We start from the raw sequence: 14283 nt of genomic DNA on the forward strand, positions 1-14283 counted from the left end.
TGCAGTACATTTTCTGAAACCACTTCCCTAAGCTTTGTACAGACAACTCCTTCCTCTTTTCAGGCATGAATTCAAGTGTCCCCTCCTCAAGCAGGACATTCCTGTCCCCCATCTCAGCCTATCATATAGCCTGTTCTATCGTCTTGTCATTCATGACTATCTGAGATTTCTGAGGCTTCTGTCACAATGTGAGGAAGTTGTTGTATTGAAGCAGGAAAAGCATCAACATTAGGGAGCAGAAAGTTAAATTAAGTTAATATTTGTAAGAATGCATGCACACGTAAATGTAACTTCATCCAAGAGCAGACAAAACAAGGTGGTAATGAGGTAGAACTGTAGCATGTATTACCATTTTGAAACCATAATGTGAGGTAGGTCAAGACCACCGGGGGCATTTGAGGGAATCTCAGATTGAGCAGGATAGGAGTGACAACAGAAATATTGTTTGTTTTCTGTCCCCTCCTGCTCTGCCCCTCCCACAAATAAAAACTCTGTGAGATCGGGATTTGCTTGAATTGCTCATAACTTATGGTCCTACGTCTAGATACTATTGTTTGTGTTATTCTATAAATATTTTTGATTGTGTGTATAAATAAATAAAGAGCTGCTCTACAGAGCCCAGGAGCTGAAGCTATCTCACCTATTACCCTCAGGAGGAGCTGTGACACCTTAGGCCTGTTCACAGAGGGATCTAGGAGGACTTGAGATGTTGTAAGAGAAACTGGTTCAACTAAATATAAGTGACTGTGATTCATAAGTATCCAGTGACTCATTTTCTGAGTTAGTGCTTGTGATGAAGGAAATACCAGAGGTATGGTTGGGATGTATTGAGGTTACTGTCTAAGAGAAACTTAAAATATGTATTTAAAATTCAGAAGATATTCTGAGAGAGACACAAATTTGTGCAATATGTCCTCTTTTTATCCCGTGACAGGAATGCATTCCCATGTACTGACATCATATTTATATATTTAGTTATGTTTTGAAGTTATACGCTCACCTACACAAGTATTCTATTACAAAATTAATTCATGTTTTCTAGTTGAGTGTTTGAAAAAAATACAGTTGATATAAAAATATTTTCCCTTTGTAGCTATTGTTGAACTTGAAAATTATAGTCTTGAGCTGTTGTGTGGTTATTTTGCAGACATACAATCTCATTTCCTGGGGAAATGGTATTTTTGCCTCCTCTTTCCAGTATTTGTCTCCACAACTCACCGCACAGTTGCATTTGCTTTCATACTCTCTGATGCTTTGCATTAGCTCCTCAGGCACCAGGCTGCCTGCTCGGAGCTCTATAAATGGGGTTTCCCTGTAGATGGGGAGCGAGTGTATTAGACAAGCAAATGCAGCAAGATGGTGCCACAGCCCCAACTTCTCATCTTCCTGGTGCTCTGGGTATCAGGTGAGAAAATTAGATGAGTTATATCTTTATAAAATTTTTAAAAAATTCACATGCAGAATTAAAGAATTATCCAAAACAGATTATTTATGATAAATAAGAAAACCTACATTTTTAGATATGGTTATTAATATGTTAGTGACGAAATGTGTGGTAACTGTCAATGTTTTAACTGCAGGTGCCTGTGGGGACATTGTGATGACCCAGTCTCCAGATACCCTGGCTGTTTCAGTAGGAGAGAGGGTCACCATCAGCTGCACTGTCAATGTTTTAACTGCAGGTGCCTGTGGGGACATTGTGATGACCCAGTCTCCAGATACACTGGCTGTGTCGGTAGGAGAGAGGGTCACCATCAGCTGCAAATCTAGCCAGAGTCTTTTATACAGTTACAACAATAAAAACCTCTTAGCCTGGTACCAACAGAAAGCAGGACAGGCTCCTAAGCTGCTCATCTACTGGGCATCCACCCGGGCATCTGGGGTCCCTGATCGATTCAGTGGCAGTGGGTCTGGGACCGATTTCACTCTCACCATCAGCAGCCTCCAGGCTGAAGATGCGGCAGTTTATTACTGTCAGCAGTATTATAGCACTCCTCCCACAGTGCTTCAGCCTCGAACACAAACCTCCTCTGTTGGTCTGCCTGTCAGAGAGTCTAAAGCACCTGCTGCTTCCTTGCCAGAGGGTATCAGATCTGCACACTTCCTCTATCTGCCTGAGGGCCTGTGTATTCTGACTCATTCAATGGGAAGGTTTTCAGGGCTAGAGAAGAGAATTTAGGGGCTAGATGTGTTCTTTAATCCTTTTGTGTAAAGCATCACTTTGATGCTAGATATTCAATTTTGATAAAATGATGGTTCTTTTAAATTAATTTTGCTTAGCTTTTATTTCAGATTTTTAAAAATGCTTATTTAAAAAGTAAAAGTACAACTTCTATGGCTTGTTTTTATTAGCAGTATAACAGCTTTGAAAACACTTCATTGATGCTTGTTATAAATGAGTAACATCACATACTTCAAGTAGAAAATCTTTTAATTCCAATAATGGGTTAATTTTTCTTTATCCAATTTGTAGTATTCCAAACATGTTTTGAAATTTATTCTCAGTAGTATTATTTTGTTGTTATAAATTACTCACACTACCGATGAAACAGTAGGTTGTTATTTGAAAGTGAGCTTCTATTAGCCACAAATGTATACTGCAATCTCTAAGGCATCCACTAAAAAAGTAAAAAATGAAATATAAAAGACATGCTAAGAAGGAAAGTAAATGGAATTATGTAAAATGCTCAATATCACAAAAGATAGATAAAGTGTGGAAAATCAAAATAGAAACCAAGAACAAGGGTGAAAAATAGAAAACAGTAACACGTATGACAGATATTAATCCAATAATCACTGTAGTTGCCAATGGTGTAAATGCACCAATTAATGAGAAATATTCTCAGAGTGGATCAAAAAACAAGACTCAACTATATGCAGTCTACAAAAAAACCCCACATTAAATATAAAGAGAGATATGAGTGAAAAGTAAATGGATGGATAAAGATATGCCATGCTAGCCCTAATCAAAAGAAAGCAGAGGTAGCTATTTTAATTTAAGACACAGAAGACTTCAGAGGAAGGAAATTTATCAGGGATAATTACATAATAATAAAGATACGTAATACTCGAGGAACACATAACAATCCTGAATGTGTATGTGTCTAACAAAAGAGCATCAAATACGTGAGGCAAAACTGATAAAACTTCAAGAAAAAACAGATAAATTATCTATTATACCTAAAGCATTCTATACTACTCTATAAACGCAAATGGATATAAAGGGGAGAAAATCAGTAAGGACATTGTTGAACTTAACAACATCATCAATAAACTGAATATATTTGACATCTGAGGTTGTTTAAATTCAAAGCAAATTATTGTAGTGAATCTTGACACTTTAGCATTAAGCCAGAAGCATTACTGACAACCAAATATTTGTTATAATTTCTTCATATAATCAACAGTTTCTCTTCTTTGTTTTGCATCCAGTGGATAATTTTGGGACAATCATTTTTTTTTTTGAATAGATTATCAAAATACATTTTTACAATCAGTTTCAAATTTCACCTAGGTCTGCTAGGATACCATAATATGAGAGCCAAACAGTATATGGTTTGAGGAGATTTCAATTTCCAAGGGCAAGAATATGAGAGAGGAGTAAGATCTGCCCAAATAAGTTTCTGATCAGTTTTTGATCTTTGTTAAACATTATAATTTTGCTTTGTGACTGCTCTAAGGAGCTCAATTTTTTTTTTTTTTTCATTTCATTTCTTACTGCTCATTCGGATTAGGCATATGGACTATAGCATCTTAAGAATCCAGAAAAGTCAGGCATGTAAGCATACCTGCTTCTCGCAGTGTTAGAACATATAGACTCAGAAGATTAGCACATCCACAGAGCCTTTCCTGAGGTCTTTGTTAACTAGAATATTTGCCCATGCATTTATCCTCTAGCAGGCTACAGATTGCAGTAATTTAGAAAAGGTGACCTAACTCAATCACAAGTTCCTCCGCAATTCACTCAAGCCAACCTGCAGTTAAGGAAGGTACTGCCACTGGGTGGATTGATGTCAGTTTTGACCCACGGACAAACTCTCATCTCTAATCAGAAAGAACCTCCATTGGAGTCAAAGTGGGGGAAACAGGCATCTGTGTGTTTTTAATCTTGTCCAAAGTAGTGTGGGTTTGGGATGTTTGGGCTGACAAAGTATACAAATAAAAATCTACAAGATGTATAACCATATCACACTCTCCACCCTACAAACTAACTTCAGGATAACCAATGTCAGCATTTCCACCAGCAAGACACAAATCACACATGGCTTCTGTTTGTATTAACCCCAAACTAACACATCTGGCAATAGAGAAAAAACAAGTATAAAACCCACCTCTATAAGTCCTTCCTCACTTAGTTGACTCTGGTCAAGATCGAGGCTCACAGAGTTCTGCTCCCCACCTGGACCTGATAGAGGTTATACCTACACTCCTTTACCACCTCTTGATATTTTGTGTTGATTTGGAGGAACAGGCTTTTGCTGCTGATCAATTTTGCTGTCTTGACTACAGCATGGTTTTTTAACAAACAGGAGAAAAAGATTATTTTTTTTTAGAAATAGGAATATTCTACTTTCTGTTTATAGCTAGTATAAAAAAATTTTAAAGACTTTTTCTGTCCGAGAGAGAACTTTTACTAGATTTTACATTTTCTGTATATGCCATGACAACAGATTTGGAATAAAACAACCACTAAGTATAGGAGACTTAATGATTTTATTTCACTGAAAACAGCAGTACTCTCTCAAAGTCAAACATCTTAAAGAATAATTTTTTAAAGTAGCCTTTGCATAGTGACCATTTTCGATGAAGGCCCAGGAAAATGTTATTCACAGATAGATTCAAATTACCCTGAGACATTAAAAGGCTGGATCCAGTTCTTGCTATTTTTAACACATGGAATCCCACTTTAAACTGTGGACTCACAACTGTGGCTGCCCAACATATATGAGAAACAAGAGCAGATATGGGAAAATTTTTTCTATAAGCATTCACAGAAAAAATAATAGAAAATTATCCATTGTTCATTCTGTCCCATTGTCCTGAAGGGATCTTCCCTTAACAAAATTTTTTATTCCAGTTTGTAACAACAGTTACCAAGTTTTTAATATTCACTGCCTGAAGAGTGGAATTGTTTCCCCATCTCTCCTTACCTTAAGCAGTGGTATTTACTCTCTAGTTGTAAGAGACAGATTTTTTTTTTCACCCTGTAAATTTCTTTTTGTCTTGAGTGCTCTTATGGAGTTTAATTCACTAGGCCTAGAAAAAGACCATTTTTAATATTTGTTTCTAACATTCTTAAACAGTTAACTTTGTAACAGCAGATACCAGACAACTTTTGATCTAGCTTAGCTCCATGCTGTTTTGGGGTGAAAACTCTGGTGATCCATATTAGTGGGGTGGGAGCTCTCTTCTTCTCTAGATTAGCTGAAAGGGAGCCAAGTGGTGTGGCCTTTCACCTCCCGGAGTTGGACCAGGACAAGAATTTCTACATGGTCAGGGCAGGGCCTGATGCTTTCTTAGAGGGGTAGGACCATGTGCACTGTGTTCTTCCCGCAGATCCAGATTTTAACAGTGTGATGTCTTTTCCCAGTACTGCAGGCAGAATGGACTTATCTATGTTAGTTTTCTTCCAAATATAGAAGTCCTTTTATACCACTTTGCTCACAGGAGGGGCCCCCACACTCCCACTGTCTGTTTTTACACCACTGCACCGACCAGTGGATTTGCATATTGTCCCCTAGGGAAGACCTTCCTGTGACAGTCTGAGATAAAAACTCACTCTAATCTTGCCTTGACATATCAGGACTCCTCAGTTCAACCTCTTAAAATGGAGTTCCCTGCTGAGAACCCGAGGCTGCTGATGCTCTGGATCCCTGGTCAGGGCAGAAGAGAGATGAGGAAGGAGAATGGGGTGGGAGGGTAAGCTCTGGGCCCAACTGCTTCCTACATATGCTCTGTGTACACGTGAGATGTGCTCCAGGATGGGGCATGCGAGGTTTAGATCTGTGACAGTGAGGAAGATTCTAGAAGGAACAAAGACCTCTGCTCTGGGGGAGACTATGCCACAGAAAGAGGCGGATGGTTTAGGTGACTTTTAGAAGTTCCTTTGTGCCTTGCAAATCTCTGTTCTTTTTGTTAATTTGATATTTTGGAGGTATGAATCAAACCCCAAACAAAAAACATTTAGACTGAAATAACCAATAAAGAAAAAATCATGAAAATATCTCATAAAGTTTGTGTACAACATTGCACTTCTCTTTCATTACTTTAACATCCTGTGGGGATGTTGTGTTGGCTCAGACTCCACTCTCCCGGGCTGTCATCCTTGGAGAACCGGGCTCCATCCTCTGTAGGTCTAGTCAAAGCCTCCTACATAGTAATGGATATACGTATTTGTATTCATATCTGCAAAATCCAGGCTGATCCACAGCTCCTGATCTATACAGTCGCCAACCAGGCTTAGGGATCCCAGATATGTTCAGTGGTAGCAGGGCAGGGACAGATTCCACACTGAAAATCAGCAGAGTAGAGTGTGAGGATGGTGGAATTTATCTCTGCATGCAGGCTACATACTTTTCTCCACTTCTCCCACCTTCGTACACTCTGTAGGTCTCTCCTCCTCTTCCCCTGAGTTCTGGGAGCCCCAGCTTGTCTGTGGCTGCTTTTTTATAGTAGTAAACTTGTGGATTTGTGAGAGAGAGTGATGCTGGGGACCATCTGTTCTGCCATCTTGACTGGAAGTCCCCTATGTCATAATTTAGTTCACAGGTATCTTAATTGCATTTCTCTTTCACAAGGCATCTCACTGTTCCATTAAATTGATGACATTATGCTGACTGAACCCAGTGAGCCATAAGTAGTGACTACCCCAGACTTATTGGTAAGATATTTACATATCAAACAGTGAGAAATAAATCTCACAAAAATGCAGGGGCCTACTGTCTTAGTGAAATTTTAGTGCTCCAGTGGTGTGGGGCATGTGGAGATAGCACTTCTAAGGTAAAAGATAAGTTGTTGAATTTGGCCCCTCCTATAGCCAAAAAGGAGGCACAATGCTAGGGCGCCTCTTTGGATTTTAGGCATAGTATACTCATATTCCTCATTTAGGTGTGTTACTCTGGCCAATTTATCGAGTAACCTGAAAAGCTGCTAGTTTTGGGTAAGGGACAGAACAGGAGAAGGCTCTGCAAGAGTTTCAGGCTGCTGAGCCATAGGACCCAGCAGATTCAATGGTGCTTGACTATCAATGACAGGTATAGATGCTGTTTGGAGCCTTTGGAGGTTCCCATAGGTGAATCACAGTGCATGCCCTTAGGATTTTCTAGTAAAACCCTTGCATCCTTCACAGATAAGTATTCTCCTTTTGAGAAATAACTTTTGGCCTACTACTAAACCTTAGTAGAGACTGAATGCTTAACCATGGGCTACCAATTTGCCATGCAAACTGAGCTGCTTATTATGAAGTAGGTGTTGTCTGACCTACTAAGGCATCTATATAGTTGAATATAAACAGTAGCACTCCATCAACAAATGGAGATAGTATATGTGAGATTGGGTCAGAGTAGCCCCTGAAGGCACAAGTACATTACATGAAGTGGCCCAAATGTCCATGCCCCTACTCCTGCTACACTACTGTCCCCCTGTCAGCCTGCACCGGTGGTTTCGTGGGGATTTCCCTATGACCAGTTGAGAGAGGAAGAGAAGACTTAGGCCTCACCTAAGCTGGGTGGCAGGCACCACCCAAAAGTGGACAGCTGTAACACTGTAGTCTCTTTCTGGGACATTTCTGAAGGACAACAGAGGAAGAGAAGACTTAGGCCTCACCTAAGCTGGGTGGCAGGTACCACCCAAAAGTGGACAGCTGTAACACTGTAGTCTCTTTCTGGGACATTTCTGAAGGACAATGATCAAGGGAAATCCTCTCAGTGGGCAAAACCTTAAACATTGCACCTGATTGTTCACTATGCTTAGGAATAGAAATGGCCAGACATGTAATTACATACCAATTCACAGGCTGCTGCCAATGGTTTACTAGGAAGGTCAGGGATTAGGAAGAAACATGATTGGAATATTGGTGACAAGGAAATTTGTGTAAGAGATATGTAAATTGACTCTCTGAGTGAGATAAAAGAGCAGGACTTTAATAATAAAGTGGATAGAATGACCTATTCTGTGGGTACCAGTCAGCCTCTTTCCTCAGCCACCCCTGTCATTGTCCAATGAGTTAATGAACAAGTGGACCTGATGGCAGGGATGGAGGATTATGCACGGGCTCAGTAACATGAATTTCCACTCCCTAAGCCTGACCAGACTATGGCCATAGCTGGGTGACCAATCTTCCAACACTGAGTCCCTGGTATGGCACCATTCCCCAGGGTAATCAGCCAGCTACCATCATGGAAGAAGCAGTGTTTTGGTTTTACTGGAATAGACACTCTGGGTATGAATTTACTTACCATGCATGCTGTCCTTCTAATGGAACTACCATCTGTGGACTCACAACTTTCTGATAGTCTTCAGAAAATTTATTTTCTCTGGACATAGGTTTTGGCTGCAGCAATTAAACAGAATTAATTCACCATGGGTATATGACTTTTCTTGCTTAGCTAACAAATGAGCCACTTAAAAAACTTACATTGGCTGAAGCCCCATTTTCTTTTACTTTTTGAATTGTACATATTTTTGGAGTTCAATGTGATATTTGGATAGATATCTACAATGTGTAATGATCAAATCAAGGTAATTAGCACATCCAACACCTCAAACATTTGTCATTTCTTCGTGTTGAGAACATTCAAAATTCTTTCACCTAGCTCTTTGAAGCTATACAATGAATTGTTAGCTGCAGTCTCCCTACAGTGCTATAGAACACTAAACTTATTCCTTCTATCTAGCTGTAGTTTTGTAAGCATTGACCAACCTCTCCCTTTCCTACTTCCCCTCCCTTCCCAGCCCCTAGTAACCACTGTTCTACTCTCTACTTCTATGAGATAAACAGTTTTAGCTTCCACATGAGAGCATGCTGAATTTCTCTTTCTGTGCCCATGCAGCCTCATTTCCATTTTTTGATTTTGTGAAGAAATTCTTCTCTGAAGAGCTATTGTATTTTAAATTTTCCATTTTTTTTCTGGCCACTGCTTTACTATGAGTTGGGAATATTGTGAAGAGTGCTTAGTCTTAACAATGATATATTGTCTTATAGCATGGCTATAATGTTATTGCATAATAAACACTATATTTTACCATCTAATTTGATTAAAAAAATTCACACTACACTGTGCCTTAAAAGTACAACATTTGAAGTGCACCATTCACTTCTTGTTTTGACATGATAGGTATGTACTAGTAACTAAAAAAAGAAAGTTGCAGAATGGTGACATGTGTTTCAGTTGACATACTATCCTATTCTAACTGATGACTGCAACTTCTACAGGGCTGAGCAGCAGAGAAAGTGATGAAAGCACCAGGTAAATTTCCTGTTACACGACTCAACCTTGCCTTCGTTTTGAAAAAGCAACCATACTTAACACTTAAGCAAATGATATACAGATAAGATTTTATTTATAGACACCAAGACTTGAATTTCACATGATTTTCATTCAGAAAAATACGAGTGTTATTCTCCTTTTGATTTTTTTCAACCATTTAAAAATGCAAAATACATTCTTAGCTCATAGGTCATACAAAACAGGTGAGAAGCCAGATTTGCCTCATGGCCCACAGTTTGCCAACTCATGATATATAATATCACCTTTCTAGCTAGGCTGAAACAATTCAGATAGAGAATAGAGGATCACTCTAGGGACAGTTTCCTGCCTGCATGGACAGCACCATCATCTGTCTTCAGGGAAATGCTATCGGTACCCTGAACAGTCAGATCCGGGGTCCTGCTCATCTACACAGTTATTGTCTTTGCACCCATGCTGTGGGACCTAATTTAGTGTTGCTCTTTATTAATTCTCACAAAAAGTAAGGCAGCTTCAGTGACCTCAGGAAAAATTGCTAGTCAGCAAAGGAAAGAAGAATCTGAAATACAAATTTCTGGTCAACTTTTTATTTCATCCAATCCAATCACACACCAAAGGAGATGTTAAGGTGTGTTGGTGTTAGAAGGAGAAAAATGGCACTACAGGCATGTACCTTCCTCTCAACAGCTTGTACCAAACACCTTGTGCCTGAGTCTATGTAAATAGTATGGTGAGTGGATTTGAGACTAAATTCTGTGAACGCAGGAGAGAAATTCCACTCTCAGGCTGAGCCAGCAGCCTTTTCTGACCTGACCACATGGGCACAGGCTGCTGAAGTGCAGAGAAGAGGAGGTGGGTAACTCTGGAGCTGGAAGCCCAGCTCGCTCTGCCCCAGCTGCTTTGCATGTCCCTCCCAGCCAGCCTGGCTGTCCAGAGCCCATATCAATGCCTAGTCAAAACTCTGAGGAGGATCTGCCTCAGTTAGGACCTAGGGTGAACCATAGTAGCCCCAGTTTTGCTTCTCTGCCTGCTGTTACTCTGGCTCCCAGGTGAGGGAACACGGGGTAGCTCTGCATGTCAGTGAAGTCTCTCTCAGTGCTGTTGGGTTTCTGTGATCTTGGACCTCTGCTCTGCGAGCACAGCATTTAAGCTCAGTGTGCTTCTCTGCCTGCTGTTACTCTGGCTCCCAGGTGAGGGAACACGGGGTAGCTCTGCATGTCAGTGAAGACTCTCTCGGTGCTGTTGGGTTTCTGTGATCTTGGACCTCTGCTCTGCGAGCACAGCATTTAAGCTCAGTGTAGATCAACTGTCTTTGTTCTACTGTGAAGACAACAGGTATGATGTAGGTTGCAATGGTGACTTTTCTGCTTTACTTCTGACCTCAGATACCACTGGAAGAATTGTGATGACATAGTCTCCAACCTCCCTGTCTTTGTCTCCAGGGGAAAGAGCCACTCTCACCTACATGGACAGTTAGAGTGTTGCAGTTCCTTAGCCTGGTACCAGCAGAAACCTGGGCAGGACCCCCAGCTCATCATCACCTATGGGGTGTCCACCAGGGCCACCGGCACGCCAGCCCAGCTTAGTGTCAGTGGGTCTGGGACAGATTTTACTCTCACCATCAGCAACCTGGAGCCTGAAGACTTTGCAGTTTATTATTGTCAGCTGCATAGTAGCTGGTCTTCTGCAGTGATTCAACAGGAATCTCCTCTACTAGGAAAAAAAAAATCTCCACAAAACCATCAGTTTGCTTTGCTTGTACCAGCTGCTTCCTTCACAAGCAACCAGTGGATGACCACTCAGATTCAGCATTTCTGTCTCTATGTTGGAATTCTGAGGTTCTAAAAATTAGCTCTATGACAAGACTTGTACTGTGCTTTCCAGAGTTTTACTCAAACTTAGTTACCCAGCCAGGTTTAGAAATACTCAATGGCAAAGGCACCAGATCAGACTCATGTGAATGGATGTCTTTAAAGGTGTACATGTTGTGCCCAGAGTAAGAAGGTAGCAACCACAATGATGACAACAAATAACAAGAACTGGAAATAAAGAATTAATACTATCATAATTTAGAGATGAAAGATTGTGTGCAGAAAAAATTCACAATATTCTATGGAGAAAGTATTAGAATTGATGGGAGAACTAGCAAATCATTAGATTCCCATTCTATACACAAATATAAATTTGGTTTCTATACAACTGCAACAAATGATGAATATTACAATTATAAAGCATCCTTTACAATATCATAAAACCTTTAAATACTTAGGAACAAATAACAAATTGTGCATAAGATTTCTACATTGAAATCTTCAGAATATTAATCAATGAAATCCAAGAAAACCTAAGAAAATGGAAGGCCATATTATGTTCAAGGATTGAAAGTTTCAGAATTATAAGGATATCAATTAATCACAAATTGATATATTTAATCAATATAATTAAAATCAAAATCCCAACATATTTTTAAGATGAAAACTTATAAGCTAATTCTAAATTTTACTGGTTATGTCAAGGACCTAGGATGACCCTGGCTAACTTGAAGAGGCACCAGAATGAGGACCTGCACTCCTGAGGACTGCAGTGCTGGTGCGAGTGCAGCCAAGTTGTCCAGTGGAACAGAAGAGGGTGTCAGAGCCACACCAACACATACGTCGTTACTTTTTAATGGCAAAAGTGACACTGCAGAAACTGTGCAGGAAGGACATCTTTACTACAAGAGGTCCTAGGTCAATTATATATACAAATGGTCAACTAGAATATAAAAGGTGCTCAGCATTAATAATCATCAGAGAGAGAAAATTGCAACCAGCTACTGCTAAACACTGAGAAGAATGACTAAAAAATAAAAAGAGGAGCACTACCAAGCATAGGGAATCGAGCAACTAGGACACTCATTCCTTGTGTTTGGGAGTATAAAGTGGTACACAAGTTGCAGAACACATGCATCTCCTGTGACCCAGCCCTTCCATTCAGAAGCACATACAGATGTGCATCAAATCAATTATAAAATAACAATCATAGCACTATTTGTGATAGTTCCAAACTGGAACAGCCCAAGTGCCAATTAACAGTAGAATACATAAAACAAGGTAGATGTATGCAATGGAATACTACATACCAATAAAAATATACAAACTGCTACTACATCCAAGAACATGGGTGAATCTCACAAGCATAATACTTTGTAAAAGAAGTAAGAAACTCAATATAGCTCGTTACCCATGTTTCTATTTTCATAATGGTCCAAGATTGGCAAAACTTCAATGATGTTAAAAGTGAGGCTAGAAAGTGCACTGGGAAAAGTGGGGTTAATGACTGGGGTGAGGCAGAGGGTACTTCTAGGGAACTGTCATCGTTCTGTTTCTAGTCATCATTCTGTTTCTTAGAATAGTTTGTTGTTACCCAAGTGTGTTAACTGTGTGAAAATTTATAACACTGTTGTACTTTTTGATTGTGAACGTATATACATATAATGAATTGTGACAAGGGATACTGATTAGAAGAGCCTGGCTGGAGAGTGGATGAGTTAGAGAAGCAGACTAGGGTCTTATGAAGAAGACCTTGAACATACAGTACAGAGTATTGAAACCTGGGAAGCTCCCAAAATGAAAGGGTTTAGGAGCAAGGTGATGCAGCAAAGGAATAAAATGGGTGATCAGGCACAGGGAAGAGATAGTTGATCCATCAGGGTATGAAGCACACCGATTTCTTTTCCACAAAATTCAGTGGAAACTGTTACTAGTCCAGTAATGTAAACCCACCTGTACAGACTATGGAGATTCAGGTGTTAAAAAAAAATCTCGAACGAGGTAGACAAGGATCCACAATAGGTCATTACAACATCTTCATGAGATTACTTTCTTGTGCAAGAGACTCAGGACAGGATGATCTGCTCAGTCATATCTTGGGACTTGCATGTTGTTTCAGAATTAGGCTAGGAGACATGTCCTCTTATACATCTCAGGAAGAAACAGGGCTGAGCAGAAAGGAAGCAGCTGCTGCTGTAAAGACTCCTTGAACCATGGCCCTGGGGAGGAGGTTTGTGTTCGAGGCTGAAGCACTGTTGGAGGAATGCTATAATGCTTCTGAGAGTAATAAATTGCCACATCTTCAACCTGGATGCTGCTGATGGTGAGAGTGAAATCAATCCCAGACCCACTGCCACTGAATCTATCAGGTACTCCGGATATCCAGGTAGATAGATGCCCAGGAGATGAGCAGCCTAGGAGCTTGTACAGGTTTCTGCTGATGCCAGGCTAAGTAGTTCTTATTACAGAGTCTGGAGACTGGGTTGTTGTAATGTCCCCATAGACACCTGCAATCAAGAATGTACAGTGACCACACACTGCATTACTAATAAATTAAAATATATACCTAAAAATGTAGGTTTTCTTCTTCTTCATAAATAATTAGAATATTTCACATGAATGGTGTATTGCATTTTATATTTTAAAATCATTTTTCTAATTTTATAAAGATACTACTCTTTAAGCCTCTCACCTGTCACCCAGAGGACCAGGAAGATGAGGAGGTCAGGCTGTGGCACCATCTTGCTGCGTTCACCTGTCCGATGCACTCAGGCTCCATCTCAGGGAAACCCCATTTATAGAGCTCTGAGCAGGCAGCCTAGTGCCAGAGAAACCTATGCAAAGTACCAGAGACTATGAAAGCAAAAGTGCCTGTGCAGGGGAGTTGTGGAGACAAAACAATGAGAAGAGGAGTCAAAAATATCATTACCCAGAAAATAAGATTGTATGTCTATAAAAGTGACAGGAATCAACATAAAACTGTAATTGTCTCTATAACAGTGACA

At 40.0% G+C, this 14283-nt stretch overlaps 1 pseudogene and 2 gene segments (V, D, J or C); 2 read left to right on the forward strand and 1 right to left on the reverse strand.

Moving 5' to 3' along the window:
• Positions 1–1356: 1356 nt before the first annotated feature.
• On the forward strand, positions 1357–2179 carry LOC103611025. The segment is given in 2 exon segments: positions 1357–1405; positions 1683–2179. Coding segments are annotated over 2 exon segments (546 nt in total).
• Positions 2180–5827: 3648 nt separating this feature from the next.
• Positions 5828–6609, forward strand: LOC103611026. The segment is given in 3 exon segments: positions 5828–5919; positions 6234–6416; positions 6447–6609. Coding segments are annotated over 3 exon segments (438 nt in total).
• A 6790-nt stretch (positions 6610–13399) lies between these two features.
• On the reverse strand, positions 13400–14019 carry LOC103611027 (annotated as a pseudogene).
• Positions 14020–14283: the final 264 nt, after the last annotated feature.

This window comes from Galeopterus variegatus, unplaced genomic scaffold (assembly GCF_000696425.1).
Source record: "Galeopterus variegatus unplaced genomic scaffold, G_variegatus-3.0.2 Scaffold12275, whole genome shotgun sequence".
In the NCBI taxonomy this organism is placed as follows: Eukaryota; Metazoa; Chordata; class Mammalia; order Dermoptera; family Cynocephalidae; genus Galeopterus; species Galeopterus variegatus.